We start from the raw sequence: 19,900 nt of genomic DNA, 5'->3' as shown, positions 1-19,900 counted from the left end.
CTCCCGATAAGAGAGTTCCTCTCGTTTAGCACATCACATCAATTAAAAATGCAATTATATACATTACTAATGCTGTGCGTAACAATTATGGTTTTTGACTTGTTTTACCAAAATAGTTGACTGTTCCTCCCATCTGTGGTATGGAATATTCTGAATAGGACAGTACACACACAAACACACTTCAAGGAATCATCATAATAAAAATAATGAGGTAAAACGTCCATATTCCACACAGAAAATAAAAACACAGGTTCAGTAGAAGATTGTAATTGTTTAATGAATTCAAAAAGAATGAAGCGACTGCATGGTTTACAAATTTACACACGTTTATTGAACAAAAAGGAAAAAATAATCAAGATCTATTCCCGCAGCGTGCCGGGAAAACTAGAGTTCATAAAAATAGACCAACACAGACAGGACTAGAACGCAGAAAAAAAACGGCCGCGTTCACAGCAGACCCTGACGCTTCAGATCCTCGTAGGTCTTCTTGTTGACCACGTTCCCGCTGGAGTCCTCATACTCCTCCTATGGGTATAGGGTCAGAGGTTTGTTACACAGCGCCCCCTCCTGAAAACACCCAGGAAAACAAAGCCCATTTTTCAGATGAAGGTCTCACCTCAGTGTCGGGCTGCCATCGCTCCAACGCCTTCTGTGACTTCAGCTTGGCCCACACTGTTGATGGATCGAGGTGAGGAAGTGGCGTTATTTACTCTGTTATATACACTATGTGAGTACGTGGGCGGAGTCAGTTTTCAGAACTCACGTGACACGGCGTCCTCGATCTGGGTGACGTTGGCGAAGTGGGCCGTGTTTGGGATTCCCAGACAGCGCATGCCGTGGGCGTGGCGCCACTCCTGAACACGCGGAGAAGAGACGTTAACGTGAGCGTGCTAAAACTCACACGCACATGCACGGAAACACACAAACACGTGCAAACCCACACAGGGAGAGCGAACGTACTGCAAAGTGCCTCTGGAAGGCCTTGGGCCCTCGGTAGGTGTAGTTCCCGCAGATCTCACAGTTGTAGTTGATGTTGAGTCCGTGCAGCTTGTACAGCCAGTACGGAATAGGCTAAACCGAAAAAAAAAAAAATTAATAAATCAGACCACCACGTAACCTAGAACCAGTCAGTCAGGGTAAGGCGGGGCGGCGTCTACAAGAACCTTTCCATCCCAGCCCAGCGGCAGGTTTTTGGGGTTGTAGATGATCTCGTTGTCCTCGTCTTCGCTCTCGCTTTCGCTCGGCTGCTCCTCGTCCTCCTCGTCGCGCTCCTCGCCGGTGCGGGCCTGCTTCCTCTGCACGTTCTCGTGGGTCAGCTGCCGCTGTTCCTGCGGAGACACGCGCACAGTTAACGGTCCACTCCACCTGCTGGATGCACATCAGACCTGCGGGTGTCAACTTGGGATACACGTGGAACCGGTCAACGCACTCAACCTCACGACTTGAGTACGATGCGTCCCATCAATTTCTCTACACAACGTTTTCAGATAAGTCAGCGAGATGAGAATTAAGGCCCCGTTTACATGGACTGAACATCAAACCATGCACACAATGGCGTCTGTTGAAATTCCGACAAATGTTAAACAGAGAAATACATGGCGTCAAGTGAACATCGGGGGGAAAAAACACCTACACAAACGTGCCGAACTACCAAGCTTTTCAAGTAGAACTCTTACACTGCCACCAAAAAATCTGCAAGCAACATCATGATTTAATCGGTTATGTTCTGCACTGAATCCACACTGAATTGGCCATGTCTGTCTCCATCGCGATGCAATGATTAGGACACCCCTAAAACACCCCTAATCATAGCTCTACAATAATCTCTCGATTGGAGAATTTCCTGCATGAATGAAGTTCCTTGTTCTGTTCCTCCTTGCCACAGTCGCCTTCATGCGAGGCGCTTTGTACCAATATGGCGTGGAAATGTCCGACTCACCCCGAGAATCTCCACGTACTCGTATATCTGGGCCTCCAGGAAGCCGATCTCCTTGTTGCGCTCAGTGTCCCTGCAGGGGAAGAAAGAGCCGCAGAATCGGACGTGTGCTCGGCGCAACTCTACCAGTGCAGTGAACAGACTCCTACTTTTTTGGTCCTTTGGATTTGGGATTCTTGGCAAACAGGGCAGGGTGCAGAGACTCCAGAGACTTTCCTTTGGTGCTGAACAGCCGCTGTGCTCTCTCCTCCAACGTTCTGCAGACAAACAAGAACCATGAACCAGATCAGCACCGGCTGAATAAGACCTGCTTAAGAACAGGAGGGCTCATAAACAGACCTACCCTCCACACTTCAGACCCAGGGCCATGAGGGCCGACTTCAGCCTGTCCAGACCCAGAGAAGCCAGCTCCTGCGGGCAGCGTCAGCCAGACACACACGTCAACACACCAAGCGCTGCGTCCCACTGGCTAAAAAGAAACTGCGTACAGGAGCGAGGGCCTTACCTCCCAGGAGGAGAAAGCGGACAGGTCCAGGTGGGCGCCGGCGTGGGTTAGAGCGCTGCTCGTCTCTTTCTGTCAGACGAAAACCCCGCAAGAAACCAGTCACCTTCAAACACACCTTCACCTTCAACTAAACTCCTCTAGCAAACATATCAGTAGGAGGGACTACAGAGGAACAGTACTCTTAACACATTTGATATTCATATAGACAAATGACAAAAATGTTGCATATAACAAGGGGAACAAACTTTACGCATAACCAACTGCTCTATAGCCACATTATTACTAAGTTCTAATTAAGTACTATATATCTGTATACACAATTACTTGTTCCAAGCTCACTGCTCTATAGCTACATCTGCATTATTACTCAGTGAGATTGAACATCTGCGTTAATACTCTTTCATGACCCCAGCAAAATCTAAATCTTCATAGTCACATCAAAATCTTACATATCACCTGATCGCCCTAGCTAGTGGATTTATAAAAAAAAATAGATCACGGTCTGTAGTTTTGCCATTACTTGCTCTATAACTATATATAACTATGTTATTGCCAATTTCTATATCTATAGCGAGTTGACTACAACGTGAAATGTGAGGCGTACAGGCCAGCCTGGGAACGAGCCGTTGTCCCACTTCTTCTCAAAGTCGGCGAGGATTTTGCCGTAGAGCTCGTTCTGGTCCAGCAGCGGCTTGACGCGATCCGTGTACTCCTGCAGGTACTCCAGCAGCATCTCCAGATACCTGCAGAGAAGAGGAGCATCGCGGTCACTTCTTCACACATGCTGCAGACAGTAAAACGTGGCTTGTGCCTTCTCTCTCACTTACTTCTTATATTCAGCATTCTTCCTGTCTTTGGAAATGTCAAACAGCTGATCGAATGAGGACAGGTAGGAGATGTAGTCCACTTTCTGAAAGCGGCAAAACACAACAATGAAAGAATGAAGTTCAGCAAAGAAAAGAAACCCCGGTGAGTAAAGAAGGAGCGACGCAGCACCTCCACACTCTTCAGATTGATATACTTCAGGTAACAGTCGTGGAGGTCCAGGTAGCGGCCGTAGCCCTCCTCATCTGTAAACTCCACCAGATCTGGAGAACAAGTCAGGTTGAACACAATCATGCAACAGGACGAAGACACTGATGAAAGGCGCGATTAGTGACTTACTCTGTGCCTCCTCGCTCGGGTTGTCATGTGCTTTCATCAGCTCTTCAAACTCCACGGACATGGGGATGCAGATCTGAAAATCCACAGGGAATCAGGGCTGGTTCCCAATGAAAACAAAAACACATCCAAGACATGGTAAGGTAAGATGAGAGTAAAATATGTCACCTCATTCGGGTGCTTCCGGTGGAACTCTTTGATCTGCTTCAGTCGGTTGTAGAATTCTGCAAATTCGTTTGGTCCTGATATGGCGTTCAGCTCATCCTTCCTCATTCTGGAGAAGAAAAATTTTAACTCACCAATTTGCAGTTGAACACAGTCCGTTAAAATTCCTGCTTCTACAAATTCACTCACCCGTCTTTATCTTCATAGGAGTCCCTGAGGTTCGCACTCACTTCCATGTATCTCTGAATAAAAAAACAAAAGCAGACCATGGTGAATATTAATCAAGGATCAAATGGACAAAAAAAAAAATACATGAAGAAAAACTCACATCCAGCATGGCCCTGACCCGGTGGTCTGAGTTTATCTGATCCCGTAACTGGGAACAGACAGAGTGGATTTATTTTACTGAACAGTCAATCAAATGCAACAACATTCAAAAGAAACAAAATCTTATACAGCAATATACTAGATATATAGTAGGTGGTAGTAGCCTAGTGGGTAACACACACGCCTAAGAACCAGAACCCCACTTACAACCTAAGTTGCTCCAGGGTGGGGATGAACAGGCATCTGAGCGGAGTCATAATGACAAGATATCTTAAAAACTTTTACAATGTATGTTTTAACTAGGTTAACTCTGTTTGAAAGCTTCTCCAACATGTAAATACACGGGGGAAAACGTATCCAACGCCCTATAATCTATCCGTAAATAACATACAAATACCAGATGAGATTGCACGAAAACCTTCTGTACAGTCTCTGGGAGTTCCAGGAAGGTTAAACTGTGATAAAAGTTCTCCATCAGAAAGCAGACAAAATCTTAAAAACAAGGTGGGCCGCGAACGAGAGAGCCGCCGCATGTCGGTGGAATTAGCATTAGCGCTAGCTAATGAGCCAGCGTACGCACCGCCGCCTTCTTCTGCAGCATCTCCTTCGTCTCGGCGTCCATCAGCCGCTCCCGCTCCTCGTGGTAGCGGCGCTGCTGCTCCAAAATCGTCTCCATCGCGCTTCCAGCGGGAACAAAGCAGCACGACCCGCTTCAGCCCGACGTCGCGACTTCACACCGCGTCCGCCTGTCGAGTCCGTCCGCCAGAAGGACCGGCGGGAAACGTGCAACGCGAACACTGGTTCCGCGTGACGGGGAGCTTCCGGCCGCGCAGCGCTCATGAAACGTGGCGCTTTCTAAAATGTGATTTCGGGTATAATAGCATGTTTTTCATTTTGCCCGTGTGTGTTTTCTACATATTTGCCGTAGTGAACAGTGCAGCGAACACCAGACGTCATAACAACAACAGACATCAGTAGACATGATTCTATTTATTTTTCATTTTATATGCTCCAGGTCCATACATGAGGACAAGACAACAGCTTTTTTCGTGCTTTTAGTGGGGTGAATATACCTCAGTATTAAATAGTTTTACATATTTCATTGTTAATTTGACACTAAATTGAGTATAATTCAGTATAATTAACTCATACATTTCAACACTGGCCATAGAGCAAAATGTACTCTAGTTTAGAGTGGGACTAAATGTTATCTGAAACGGAGTTCAAATCAAATCTTTATTAGTGTAAAATTGACACTTGTCTGTGTTTTACATTATAGTCTTCCTCCCACAAGCCATCATTGCACTAAATACACACGAACTCGACAAGATCACCCGGCTCAGCTATAATCTCAGCTATGTACAACACGCGCATCTATTTATTCCTCTGTAGTGTATTTTGTACCTATTACTCATTTGGTGCAAACACCTGTAGATTGCGTGCCATAGTTGTCCGTAGCTTCATGTCTGGCGTTTACCGGGTTTTATTGTCTATACTGTGCATATTGTCTGCGCTGCTTTGTCTGTATTTGTTTGCGCCGTAGAGTAGCCTCCTGCTTCAGTGCAATGACAACAAAGGCATGAAACTAAAACTAAAAACTACTCTTGTGGAGAGTTTTGACGACCCTATTGAGTGTGTTTTTTTTTTTTTACATAATGTAATTTAGCGGACCTCGTGTTGGGAACTACTGCGCCGACCACTCTTTATTGGACGCAGCCGTGATCGTGTACAGAAAGGTCAGCAGTTGCGCGCAGCTGCTGACGCAGTTTCTGCTGTTTTGAAGGTGCGGGGCTCCCCCTGCAGGAGGAACAGCGCGACCGCACCCGGATCAGGCGCGTTTAAGGTGGAACGGAAAATTCCGCGCACACGCACAGCGACCGATGCGCGCTCCCGAGCGGCCAGTGTCCAAGAGGCGCTGGGACTTACACACACACACACACACACACATACACACACTCTTCTGCGTCGTGCGGTGACAGGTAGGCTCTCTCCCTCTCCCGCGGGTTCGGTTCTGGACTGGTCCGTTTCCCCGGGGGTGGGGGCTGGTGGCGTCGCGGTCCCTCATCTCGTCGGTCCGCCGTTGTTTGCGCTCGTTCAGCCGGTTCCCCGCCAGGAAACTGGACGGAACTCGGTCCGGCAGCGGTACGGTGTGGCAGCTTTACTCCGGGTTTTTTTTCGTCTGGAGGTCTGCTGATTTCTCACAGCCAGCTTCATCACACGACGGTGCGACGCAGAGCTACACTTGAAATTGAAATTTCGAAAGGACTTTCATCATTCCGCTAAAATGTATCGTACTGGAAAATTGTGAGGGGATTTTAAAAGGAAAGGTCTTGAAAGTGGAGTCATGTCAGCTGGACTTTCGTTCTTTAATGTAGATACTTTTCATTCTGCATCCACAGAACTTTGTCAATCTGAGGGAAGTTGGCTTGTGACCACTAATTTGTCCTCCAGGTTGTCTTCACCTCACTCCTGCCTTGAAGCCGGGGAGGGCGTGGGTAGATGTGACAGCCCCACACCCGGCAGCTCCTCCTGCCCGCATTAAGCGGGTAGTTAAGTATGCCAACCTGGCGGACGTGTGAATTGGGCCTGATTTTCCTGCGGATGGATGAAAGGGCAGCATTGTAGGTCGGAGATACGTTGTGTCTGAGGCCTCCACCTCTGTTGAGTGAGGGGTTGTTGATTTGCACATGCAAAGCTTCCCCCACTCCTCTCTCAAACCACCTATCTTCTCCATCCAATATTTGAACATTCCACTGAAAACGCTGGTGCAGATGGAGTGATGGACCCCTTCTCCATCATCGTATAAATACAACACGTGGCTGGATGGCGTCCTGATCTTGTCGAGGTCAATGGTCTAGCACAGGACCTTTTTAAAGCGCTTCCCTGGAGCTGGAAAGGAGTGAACGTCTTAGTTCTGCTTTCAGTATTGTAGATGCACTCCAAACAAAGTGTAAACCTGCCCTGCAGTGAGGGTGTGTGTGTGTGTTTTGGACTGACGGACCTGCCCCTCTGTGGTTGAACAGGATGTCCAGTGAGGTGCAGCAGAGGCCGGATGACAGTCCCGACACCAGCGGCGGCAGCTCGGACGTGGAGCTGCAGGTGGCGGAGCCTGACGATCCGGCTGCGGAGAGGGACCAAGGTCCGACCCAGCCCAAGAGGAAGGAGGCCAAGATCTCCAGCAAGACGGCCGCCAAGCTCTCCACCAGTGCCAAGAGGTAGATCCGGAAATTTTTTTCCGCCATGCCTGGCTGCCATTGGTTCCTTCGTCTGGGGAGGTGTGGGGTGGGGGGGTGGGGGGAGTCAGGATTCACTAAAGGGGAAAAATGTTCCAAACATCCAAATGACCGTGTTTTGTAAAGATTTTATATAAGGTCCCTTGTCAAAAATGAGGCAGGATGATTTTCCAACCTGCACAGCCTTTTATCAACCCAGTTATCATCATCATCATCATCGTCATCTGAGGAGGAGGAGGAAACCAGAGACTTGGCAGCGTGAATGTGCCACCGCAGGGGGAAAAACCTGAAGATCAAATTACCCAGCATGCCATGCGGCACACAAACGCCTGCCTAACCTGATTGTTTTTGTATGTCCTTCACTGCAGAAGCATGTTCTGCGCTGCTGATGATGTCATTTCCACAGCTCCACCACCTTCTGCCTGACAAGCCTCATCCAACCTGTCGGCACGGCAACCTCTCCTATGTGTGAGAGTGGGAAAGCGTGCTGCCAACACTCAGGCCACCGCTTGAGTGAATCTGACCCCGGCTCGCCATGCTGGAGGTTCTAGATATACAGAAGGGTCTGGAACCAAATTCCAGTGTTCTTAATGAGGTTCTGGTGTGAGGATATATGTTCCACATAGCCAGTAAAGGAGAGATGTCCGGGCAGGTTCTCGTGCTCCAGTGTGATTCTCTTTGCCTTCATTCATGGTTTTCAGTCTTCACACAGTGTGAGGTTTGAGGAACGCTGACATCTGGCTCCTCTTCCTCGCTCTTCTAATAACGGTGATCTTTCACTCTGTTCAGTGTTCTTGATGTTCTCTGTTGTTCTCTGCAGGATCCAGAAGGAACTGGCAGAAATCACCCTGGACCCTCCACCCAACTGCAGGTAGGAGCTGCTCTGCTTCACCTGCTTATTTATCTGAGTGAGCGTATCTGGAGTAGATTATTCGCCAGCATTTCGATGTGGACATGTGACCAATCCCAGATCTGCCAGCGCCACTCGGAACAACGAGGACCTTTGTTGTGAGGGGCGTCAGCTGCAGAAGAAAGAGAAACAGATGATTGACACTGTTTACTTACTGTGTGTGCGCATGTGTGTGTGTGTGTGTGTCCGTCCAGGGGGCTTTTTGAGTGCAGGAACTGCTGACTGGTGGTCTTCGTCAAAGGGATTTGTTTGGATCTCATACACATACAGAAGGTTACACACATCTGTCATTCACAACTGGTGTGTGTTTTCAGCCCGTTTTTTAGTGAGTCAGCTGTTTGTAGTCTGTGTGTGTGTGTGTGTGTGTGTGTGTGTGTGCGTGATGATCCAGTAAGACCCGGGATCAGATTTATGGGGTTTGGATGCATGTAAGAGGCATGAATCGTGCGTTAGAGGATTTGGCAGGAAATGAATTGAATTGTAGCTTCGGGAAATCTGTTCTGCTGTAAACCAGAGACCGTAAACCAGCCTGGTCCATCATGAATTCATGTTCTGTGTATGATATTTTGATATTTCTTGGTCAGATTAATATTATTTATAGAACACATTTAAAAACAACCAAAGTGCTATGCAATGAACATTTACCAAACATATTTGGGAATTCAAAGTTAAACAAAACATATACACAGTCAAACTGAGTTAAAAGCCAATGTATAAAAATGAGTTTTCAATCTTGATTTACCTTGAACGTCTAAAGATGGTGAAGACCTGATGTACAAGGGCATTTTATTCCACAGTCTGGCAGCTGCAACTGTGTTTTTAACCTGGACCCAGCAACAGTGATCATAGTGATCTAGAAGAGGATAAAATCGATTCTAAAATGTACAGGGAGCCAGAAGAAGCCAGTATGGGTGATATGTTGTCCCGTTCTGTACCAACCTCAATTTCAGTAGTCCAGGGCAGAGGACATCTAGGGTGGTAGGATGGTTGTAGCCTAGTGGGTAACACACTTCCCTATGAACCAGAAGACCCAGGTTCAAATCCCACTTACTACCATTGTGTCCCTGAGCAAGACACTTAACCCTAAATTGCTCCAGCGGGGGACTGTAACAACTGATTGTAAGTCACTCTGGATAAGGACGTCTGATAAATGCTGTAAATGTAAATCTTTTCAAAGTCCCTAAAGCCAAAAACTGACTTTATCTTTGGAAGTAGTTGGAGTTGGAAAAAGCTTGTTTTTATGTGCTTTGTAAAGTTCAATTTGTTAAGTCAAATCTAGATTCCTTAACAAAGGACACTATCTGTTCCCTTATGGGGCCACGGTCAGGAGTCAGGAGTTTTTTCATCCACGTCTTAACGTCTTCCACACTGTCTAATTTTAGACAGATGTCTAAGGGGTGTTGCTGTACCTTCTTTCACTGGCAGGTAAATCTGAATGTCGTCCACATAGCAGTGAAATCAGATGCCATATTTTTAAAAGAATTTAGCCTAACTGAAGCCTAAAGTGAAAAGAGCACTGGGTCAAGGATATACCCCTGAGGGATGCCACAGAGAAGAGAACATGTTGCCCAGATTAACTGTAAATCCTCCCTCACTCAAATAGGCTTTAAACCATTGTAATGTAGACCTTCTAATTCCATTAATTACTGTATGTGTTCTAAATGAGAAAGCAGATACCATGGTCACCTGTGTCCAAAGCTGCACCAAGGTGTAGTCCAGGGGTCGGCAACCCGTATGGTTCCATGGCGGGTATTTATTTTTTTATTTGTTTGAAATTTGAAACCCTCACCCCACAACAATTTTCTTTGCATAAATAAAATTACACAAGCAACACATTAGCCTAGATAGCTATAATATCTTTTATCATTATTTTACATGACAAAAATAATTTTGTGGCTCTCTGTGTTTTCTATTTTATGGCTCTTTTAGAAGAAGTAGAATTGTTCAAGTTCAAGTGAGCTTTATGTTATAGGATAGAAGAACAACATTCTAAAATTGATTAAAGTGTAGTAATAATCATTTATTAATAATTATGAATTATGTGCCAGGTTTCTGTCCTGATTGAGAGAATTCACACTGATAATGAATTCATGGTCCCCGCCTGGGTCAATCTGGGGTCAAGTGTCAGAGGCCTGTTCCTTAAAGACAATCTTGATTGGAATCCGCTCTGGTCTTCAACGTTTTGGCTTTGTCCTTAATTCAGGAGACGTAGTGAAATCAGGATCTCACACACACGTTGAAGGTGCCTGTTTTCTGATAAATCAGAGAACAACAACTCGTCTTTTCAGTTTATTTTCTGTCTGTTGTGAACACACTTCCTCTTTCACTCCGCCTCTTCCGTCTTTTTCTCTGCAACCGTGGATCAGTCTGAGATTAAAAAATCTCAGTAAATTGCCTGTTTTGTTGAGGTTTGGTGTTTGTGTGAGTGATATGTGTATATCTATGTGGCAGTTTATTAGAGTTTCCTGTAATAATCAGCTGGAATTGTATATTCTCAGTGGTCATGTCAGTAACAGAGAAGTGAAAGTGAAGTGATTGTCATTGTGAAACACTGCAGCGCAGCACACGGTGACACAACAAAATGTGTGCTCTGCTTTTAACCATCACCCTTGGTGAGCGCCCGGGGAGCAGTGTGTGGTGACGGTGCTTTGCTCAGTGGCATTTCAGTGGCACCCTGGCGGGTTGGGATTCTGATTACGGGGCCGCTTCTTAACGGGACAGTGGTGGCCTATCGGACAAATGAAGGTTCCAGTCTTTTCACCACACTACCAGGCTGAAGTGTGCATGTAACAGCTTGGTTGTTGTATCCTCTAGATGATGTATGAGCATCGATTTGCCTTCGAGACCATGAGAATATTAATCCTGTTTTGAAATGGTGTGAGGTTTGTTGTCACTGCAAACACAGAACTGAAGTTCAAGCAGCAGCAACACACACAAACCCACTTGTCATGACCAGACCAACAGGGAGTTGAGACAAGATATACAGTACATTCCAAAAGTTTGGACGCACCTTCTCATTCAATGTGTTTTCTTTATTTTCATGACCATTTACATTGGTATATTCTCACTGAAGGCATCAAAACTATGAATGAACACATGTGGAGTTATGTACTTAACAAAAAGTGGAGACCTGGCCTCCACAGTCACCGGACCTGAACCCAATCCAGATGGTTTGGGGTGAGCTGGACCACAGAGTGAAGGCAAAATTGCCAAAAACACCTCTGGGAACTCTTTCAAGACTGTTGGAAAACCATTTCAGGTGACCTATTGAGTGTGCAAAGCAGTAATCAGAGCAAAGGGCGGCTAATTTGAATAAACTAGAATATAAAACCTGTTTTCGGTTATTTTTTTGTCAAGTACATAACTCCACATGTGTTCATTCATAAAGAAAACACATTGAAGGAGAAGGTGTGTCCAAACTTTTGGCCTGTACTGAATATAGTAATAAATCAAATACATTTTCTCCCCTTATTTTCTAAATTGTATGCATACACCCTGCCACCTCTTTTCAGATTCTTCAGCACACAAAATAGTACAAAGGGCCAAACAGAAAAATAATTTTTACCATCCATCCGCCATCCGCCCCTATCCAAGAATACATGACACGCCAGGTTTGCACAGCGTCCATCTCCTCCCTTTTTCCTCCGCTTTCCTTCATTCTCTTCTTGTATTTTCCTGACTGTCAGTTCTGTGTGCAGGCGGAGTGTTCTCCTGTCCTGAAAGCTGGTGTTGGGCGGTGTTTATTAATGATTCCATGGAGGTGTGAAGGTTTCTGGAGGGGCTGCAGATGTGAGTGGACCTTCTAATGCTCTGTTTGCCATCTCCACCTCTGCTGTCCAGGCTTTACGCCTCTGTGAAGGGCAGCAGATGTTTGATTTGTGAAGGAGGAACATGGGGAGCAGGTGGGAACCTGAGCATTTTTTTAAATCTTCCTCTAAACAGTTTGTTTCCTTATTTTGCTGTGATTGGCTGTGATGTAAAGGCCACCTCCATTCCCCAACACACGACTGGTGGAAACAGCAGGGTCAGGGATAAAGTGTGGGCTTTTGTGATAGAAAGTGATAAAAAGTGAAATCTGCTCCAGCTAACTACCAGAAGCTTGTAGAATCAACAATAAGTGGACTGTTATTTTTAATAATAGAATTAATAGAATGTGAAATGAACCAGAGGTAGACATACAGAATATGACGTTTAAATCAGTTTTTAAATCATGATTGTCATCACATCATTGCAGAGGGCCCTGCACTGGTGTATTGTGTTGGTCAGCAGCCAATCACATGCTTACATTTTTGAGGTTAAAGAAGTTGTCAGTAATAATCATGGAAGAACATGGACGTCACATGAACATGATGATGATGACAACCAGTGACCCCACTGAAGCCCAATGAAGTCTTATTTCTTCTGACAGCCAAATTATACCATCCATCTCTCACACAAACACACAGCTCAGCCCCGTCCATGGTTTCCATGGAAATGCATCTTCTGCAGGAACCCACCCCCTCTGGATGAGGTTGCCAGGCAACGGGCCGCTGCCAGCGGGACTTGTTATTGTTGGTTTAGCACCGATTCAGGGGTCAGGGTTCGCCGAGGCTACAGCCAGGAGCGTTGCTGATGCACTTCTGCTTTGTCAGCACAGTTGTATGAACGAGGGGAACAAGCCTGAAAATTCCCAGCCTTTCTGCTATGATTTAATTATTATACCCCTTATTATACCTCTCACTGCACCTCGTATACTCTGAGCCTCCATTACTGCTCGCCTGGTCCCTCCATCTCTGAATGTAAAAGGATGACACTCATCTAGACTCTTCTCCATCTTGGCCCCTCGGTGGTGGAATGAACTTCCCCTGGAGCTCAGAACAGCTCAGTCACTGAGCACTTTCAAACGGCAGCTCAAGACCTTCCTCTTTAGAGAACATATGTTAACTTATTGTCTTATTGTCTTAGTTATGTATAGAAACTACAACATAGTGAATAAAAAGATTGTATTCATAGTTGGGGGTCCTAGTGAACCAGAATTGATCACTTCATTGATTGTAACATGGCAGCGTGTTATAAGTTGCTCTGGATAAGGGTGTCTGCCAAATGCCTTAAATGTAAATGTAAATATAATAATAATATGAGGGCTGTCAGAGTGAATGTATTAGTAACTGTGTTAAAATCAAGACTTGGTGGACAGAGCCTCTTATCTGTTTTAAATAATACAGCAACCTTTAGTCTTTAGAATTCTTTGCAATAAATTAATTCTGAAATGTCTCGTTTTACATTTTTTTTAGTTGACAGCCAAGAATAGAACATTAGATGATGTACCAAATCTCAAGAAACAAGGGAAGAACCCTGCTGTGGATTTAAATGTCCTGTTCCATCCTGACTCTTAAACCCTTCTTAATTTCGTGTTGCTGCTATTATGTATATTAGTATGTAATTTAATAATGCATTCATTAGTTGTTTAGCATCATTCACATGTGATCATTTGTTGATTTGAATGTTGTGTTTTATTGTGGACGAAGATTTAATGGCAGCGCCGTATCATCTGTCGCCCAGTGTAATCCCGTTAAACCCAAATCTGGACAGGGCGGGATTAAATGAGCATTAAGGCTCCTGTCTGATGGTGTTTGATGACATGTTCTTGCCTGCACCTGGTCTACCTGGCTCTTTATCTTCTCCATTTCAGTCTCCACTCCCAGGGCAGTGACGCCGAAGGCGGGTGTGGTGAGTGTGTGTTACCATGACAACAGGGCGGATAATCCCATAATTCATGTTTATGTGACGTGTGTCTCCTTGGAGGGATGGACTCGCTGCAGACTCTGGGCAGTTTGAGCAAGGATGACCTTTGACCCCATGCCGTTGTGAGAGTTTTGGTAGTTTGGTAGAGACACATGCTGTGTACTTTTTGGGCGGGTCCACCCCGGGTTCCTCGGTTATGATCAGGGGGAAGACGAATGAGGTTTAGTTAATGATTTGTCTAATTACCAGAGAAACGAGGGACACTGATGTGTTTTGTGTGTGTGTTTATTTTTCTGGCCTGTGATCGCAGGAAACACATCTGGCTCAAAGCGTTGGGATGGACAAGTTCTCCAGAGTTCTTTCTCTCTCTCTCTCTCACACACACACACACACACACACACATAGAGACACAGAGAAACATGATGCTATACTGGCTGCAGCAGCAGGATGTGATGTATTTGCATGTCAGAGTTGTTATTGGATGAAGTGAGTCTCTCAGCTCCAGGAAGAAACAGGAAGTGGTGTGATGCAGAGTGGCATGGGGGTTGGGGGGAGCTTCTCCACTGAACCAGGCCACAGAGGCCGTACCATCCTGTTTATATCCAGCATTATAACCAACATGTATATACCAACATATGATATATTAATATATGATATATATACCAACATATGATATATTAATCAAATAACAATTAACAATGTGTGTTGATAATGCATTTTATTTAGTTATTTATTATTTATTCTTTGCGGTTTATTGAAATTGTATTGAATAGGCAGTTTATCATAGGCAGTTTATGACATTGGTGACACTTTCATTTTGTAAAATCCCTCCATTTGTGTTGCAGCGCTGGTCCAAAGGGAGACAACATCTATGAGTGGAGGTCCACCATCCTGGGCCCACCAGGCTCGGTCTACGAGGGCGGGGTCTTCTTCCTGGACATCGCCTTCACACCAGACTACCCCTTCAAACCGCCCAAGGTGAAGCATCCTCCACGTCCATGTGCTGCTCTGGTGCTTTTTTTAAAGGAACTGACATTTATTTTCTGTTGTCGCAGCAGACAGAACTATTTTTACCGCATTGCATGTTTTAGCTGACGAACTTGACATGTCCAGGTGTAGCACAACGTCCATCATTCCCCTTTCTCCATCTCCATCTTCCCTCCATTCTCTATACTCCTAATACCCTCACGCCCACTGCCAACACCAACATGCTGCTTATCAGCGATTTAATTCCAGGGTTCTACTGAAACCCCTGTGTTCAGCCACAACATGAGTGAATTTGGATAAGATGTCAGAAATGTCCGTCAGACAGAAGAACGTCTCCATTTACTGATTATTCATGCAGCCGTTAGTTCAGTGGTCTGAAATCTGATTACACCACCGGCCTTGGAGCATCCCAGGTCTCTGCTTCTGTACATCTGGGGCCGTGTGAGCGCATCACCTAACACACCTGGGGCCGTGTGGTGGAGAGCAAGAGGAATAGAATGTGGCCATATGTTGTGGATGTGATTACACAATGGATGCAGTGGTGGCCTAGCGGTTAAGGAAGCGGACCCATAATCAGAAGGTTACTGGTTCGAATACCGATCCGCCAAGGTGCCACTGAGGGGCCACTGAGCAAAGCAACATCCCCACACACTGCTCCCCGGGCGCCTGTCATGGCTGCTCACTGCTCACTAAGGGTGATGGGTTAAATGCAGAAGACACATGTCAGTGTGTGCACCGTGTGCTGTGCTCCTGTGTATCACAATGACAATCACTTTCGCTCCTGACTGAGTGGTGGAGGCAAGACCTCTCCTAACTGGCTGCTGGTCAGGACCAGTAGATCTGTCACACACAACCTAAATTAGAGCTATCGGTACCGGTTCTTACTGCAAAATAATTATTTTTTTTGCTTATATTCTAAACCAATTTACTGGCAGAACTTAATTTCTGCATCAGTTTCATCAGAAACAATGATGATATTGTGAATCATTTCACAATTTCACGTTTTTAAAAGGTAAAACTTCCTGCAAAGCGAAGGAAAGTGAACCGGGAAGAACGCAATTCTCCCCACCAGCCTCTGGGGTCAAAGGTCATGCAAGTTTGTTTCTAGCCAGGAGATAATCGTGTTCTATGAGGTTGTGGGGGTCACCTCCTCCTGCTGCTGTAATGATCCAGTCTACTTCTGGCTGCCGGGTGGTCAGAGGTCAACACCTAAGGATAATGTAATGTATCCAGCAATCCAGTATGTCTCTCTCATTTACATTTACATTTACAGCATTTACCAGACGCCCTTATCCAGAGCGACTTACAATCAGTAGTTACAGGGACAGTCCCCCTCTGGAGCAACTTAGGGTTAAGTGTCTTGCTCAGGGACACAATGGTAGTAAGTGGGGTTTGAACCTGGGTCTTCTGGTTCATAAGCGAGTGTGTTACCCAATAGGCTACTACCCCCTAGGCTACTCTCTCACACATACACACACAAACACACACACGTATATCACCTTGAGAGAAGAAGAAAGGCCGTGGCCCCTGTGAGATGAGAAGTGAGGGAAGAGTCTGTTGAGTTCAGTGTAACAAGTGGAATGTAAGTGGGAATGGTGTGTGTGTGTGTGTGTGTGTGTGTGTGTGTGTGTGTGTGTGTGTGTGTGTGTGTTTCTACAGGTTAAACCAGTACAAGTCAATATGTATTAAAATGTAATATTCTGTTTGTTTTACACACAGGTCTGATTACATGTATGTACAATGACCATGTTTGTAATAAGACTTTTTTTAAATGACCCCTTTTTGGGTTTCACACTGTGGTTAAAAAACACGTTGAGCACCGAGTCTGCAGCGGGTGGAGGTGAGGTGAGACAGAGGTGCAGCAGGAATAGAAACAGACAGGAAGTCACTCTGCTCATGTGTTGTGTCATCAGGGCCTTTTTTGGTAAAATATTTGTAATAAAACATTTTTAAAATGACCCTTTTGTCGTTTGCTTAGTGCATAATGTTGTGAATTTGATGTCCTGCTAATTGTATTATAAATGGAAATTGCGGAATGTTGCTGTTGATTTTATTTTATTTATTTACTTACTTACTTACTTACTTACTTATTTATTTTCCCACTCAGGTGACGTTCCGAACGCGGATCTATCACTGCAACATCAACAGCCAGGGCGTCATCTGCCTGGACATCCTGAAGGACAACTGGAGCCCCGCCCTCACCATCTCCAAGGTCCTTCTGTCCATCTGTTCCCTCCTCACAGACTGCAATCCCGGTAGGACACGCCCCTTCTCCCCACCCCTCACTAGTGACATAACAGGTCCTGTCTCCAAAAAACAACCCCTGACTCATGTTTTAATTTGAGGAGACGCGATCAGTAGGCAGGTTGATGGTGGCGATATTTTGACCTGCTTGTCCTGGTTTCTGAGCCCCATAAATAAACCCTCTCCGGCACAATTATCAATACACCCCCTGCGTATCCTAGCAACAAGGCGAAAGTGGCACTTCCTCCTGGGCGTTGCGTCTATATGGCCACAGATAAGTGTAATTTCATCAGTGCTCCCGCATCCTTTATTTACGATTAACGTCCAGACAATGGCAGCGTGGTGATGCAGATTTTCTACATAAAGTAATCTCTAATTACTGTTTTCAAATAAGACAACGTTTATTATGCAGTGAAGATATGCTAATCAACATGAAAATGGAAATAATTATTGTTTTTCTCCACCCTCAGCTGACCCGCTGGTCGGAAGCATCGCCACTCAGTACCTGACCAACAGAGCTGAGCACGACAGGATAGCCAAACAGTGGACCAAGCGCTACGCCACATAGACCATGCCCCTTCCTTTCTGGCCCCTGAAACTCTTAAAGCACACCTGGCCCTGACCCCGCCCTTCACCCCGCCCACCTCCCACCTTGTGTTCGCCCTTCTGCAAAGAAAAAAAAACTCAGAGTGAATGCCCTGTTGACTTGAAACTTTTTTTATACAGTATATTATGTATTCAAGAGTCGATTGGATTGTATTTTCCAATCTGCAGATTTTTGTTTTTTTTGGTCATGACTAAACATGCCTCATGAACTGACACTGACACGGTAAAAGGTCAGTCGTAACCAGTTTCTCCCCCCCCCCGCTACCTTTACCTGTAATCCCCGCCCCCACGAGATGATTTGTATGTGAGTATTACCATGGCGACCATCTGCTGTCAGACTACAGAGGAACCGCAGCAGATACCTTCATAACCAGAATAAAGTTTGCTGGCTGCGTCTTGCACCCGGATCCTGCCCAGTGTGTTGCACTCACGGCCAGCTGGTACTTCCTGCAGAAGGATGTCTGTAAACCTGTTGAAGAACTGAGTCCGATGCACAGCCTGTAACTCAGTAAAACTGTGCTGAATGTTCTGCTGAATGGTGGGGCCGTGGTGGCCTAGCTGTTAAGGAATTGGCCCCTGTAATCAGAAGGTTGCAGGTTCGAACCCCGATCTGCCAAGTTGCCACTGAGGTGACACCTGAGCAAAGTACCGTCCCCACACAGAGTTCCCTGGGCACCTATCATGGCTGCCCACTGCTCACCAAGTGTGATGAGACACATTTCGTTGTGTCACCATGTGCTGTGTTGCAGTGAAATCATGAAATCTCTCATTTCACGTTGGAAGAAGTGCCATTAAAAGATACAATTCTAATTCTTCTGAAATGCAGACATACGTTATTCACTGTGCTTTTTTCGTATAAATATACATTTTAAAATCTCCATGTGCAGATGCACATCAGCTGTAGCTTCACACGTCTGGCCTAAATTCCACCGTTGCTCTGTAATCAGTGAGGACATTCCAAGCATGCAAATGTTCCCAAAGGACGGCACGTGGTGGTTCTGCTGCTCAGATTGCGGAAAAGAAATTGTAATGAATCCATCTGTCTGCATCTCCTCATGCCTTACGGGTCCCTCAGCAGAAAGGCTTGTTTCTTACAGAAACGTCCTGAACATACAGACCAGTTGCCCAAATAATAAAGGATGAAATGTGGGATGAAATGAAATTGTGGAATTGGTTGAAAAGTTCACACAGGTTTTTTTTTTTTCCACAATAACTATCACATCTGGAGAACAACTGACCAGAAGCCCAGACTACAGTTTTGGTGCTGAAAAGGTGCTGAATGAGTTGACATTTTTGAACCATGATCCGTTGTGATGCTCAGTGAAGACTCTTCCTGACCTTGAATGGGGTGAGGTTAGAGAACCTGATGTGGAGCGTTCTGATGCAGAAGAGTTTCACACTGTGGTTAAAAAACATGTTGAGCAACCAGTCTGCAGCAGGTGAGGTGAGGTAAGACAGGAGTGCAGCAGGACTAGAAACAGACAGGAAGTCATCAGGGCCCAGGGACCTTTTTTGGGAAGATTTTCTCAGGCTTAGATGGAGGTAGCTTGCTATAATCATTATGTGTAGATAACATTGTATCCTGATTGGGTGAAGGTCACAGATATACCTTGAATCATGGTTTGGTGTAGTTGTACATTGTATCATGGTTGCGTGTCGGATGCATGTCTGGGAAAAGACATGCATGTCTGAGTGGATTATCTCAGGGTGATAATAGCCTACGAAACAGAAGTGGACCTGTGTGAAGGTGCCTGCTAAATGCTGTAAATATAGTTATGTCTCATTGGATTCTTGTCAGGCTTCATCTGTAAGAGTTCCAGTAAAGCAGGTCTGTTTCTGATCCTGTTTATTATGTGCCTAGGCCAAATCAGAACCAGGTATGATCCCAGTGTTCCCAGTTCCAAAGACGTTATCAATAACCTTAATGTCAACAGAACAGAAGAACAGAAAAGGTTGGAAAATGTCTGTAATAATCAGATTATTTAAGTTATTAATGGCTGATCCAAGAAATACAGTAGCAATGTTAGAACCAAAAAATGGTGTTGATCTGTCTGTTAAAATGTCCTTCATTGTATCCACACATTTGGATAGAAAAATTTAAG

General features: G+C 45.3%; 2 protein-coding genes across 3 annotated transcripts; one reads left to right on the top strand and one right to left on the bottom strand.

The window, feature by feature from the left end:
- Nucleotides 1-258: 258 nt before the first annotated feature.
- On the bottom strand, nucleotides 259-4,876 carry sf3a3 (splicing factor 3a, subunit 3). Its single transcript, XM_028963445.1, has 17 exons — nucleotides 4,675-4,876; nucleotides 4,096-4,143; nucleotides 3,957-4,009; nucleotides 3,771-3,876; nucleotides 3,606-3,678; nucleotides 3,438-3,529; nucleotides 3,269-3,351; nucleotides 3,046-3,184; nucleotides 2,442-2,510; nucleotides 2,280-2,347; nucleotides 2,086-2,193; nucleotides 1,940-2,009; nucleotides 1,164-1,328; nucleotides 961-1,071; nucleotides 764-854; nucleotides 617-672; nucleotides 259-525 (listed from the first exon to the last, which is right to left on the bottom strand). The coding sequence occupies exons 1-17, from the start codon at nucleotides 4,768-4,770 to the stop codon at nucleotides 448-450; spliced, it is 1,506 nt and encodes a 501-aa protein (XP_028819278.1). The 5' UTR covers nucleotides 4,771-4,876; the 3' UTR covers nucleotides 259-447.
- Nucleotides 4,877-5,924: 1,048 nt separating this feature from the next.
- Nucleotides 5,925-18,608, top strand: ube2e1 (ubiquitin-conjugating enzyme E2E 1). 2 transcript variants are annotated; one of them, XM_028963446.1, is made up of 6 exons: nucleotides 5,925-6,073; nucleotides 7,118-7,309; nucleotides 8,148-8,198; nucleotides 14,807-14,939; nucleotides 17,056-17,203; nucleotides 17,663-18,608. In XM_028963446.1, exons 2-6 carry the CDS (start codon nucleotides 7,119-7,121, stop codon nucleotides 17,758-17,760), a joined length of 621 nt encoding a protein of 206 aa, XP_028819279.1. In that variant the 5' UTR covers nucleotides 5,925-6,073; nucleotide 7,118; the 3' UTR covers nucleotides 17,761-18,608. The 2 variants fall into 2 exon arrangements, with proteins under 2 accessions (XP_028819279.1, XP_028819280.1); XM_028963447.1 differs by lacking the exon at nucleotides 5,925-6,073 and adding an exon at nucleotides 6,080-7,017.
- Nucleotides 18,609-19,900: the final 1,292 nt, after the last annotated feature.

This window comes from Denticeps clupeoides, chromosome 20 (genome assembly GCF_900700375.1).
Source record: "Denticeps clupeoides chromosome 20, fDenClu1.1, whole genome shotgun sequence".
Classification (NCBI taxonomy): Eukaryota; Metazoa; Chordata; class Actinopteri; order Clupeiformes; family Denticipitidae; genus Denticeps; species Denticeps clupeoides.
This window is presented reverse-complemented; position numbering and strand designations above follow the sequence as displayed.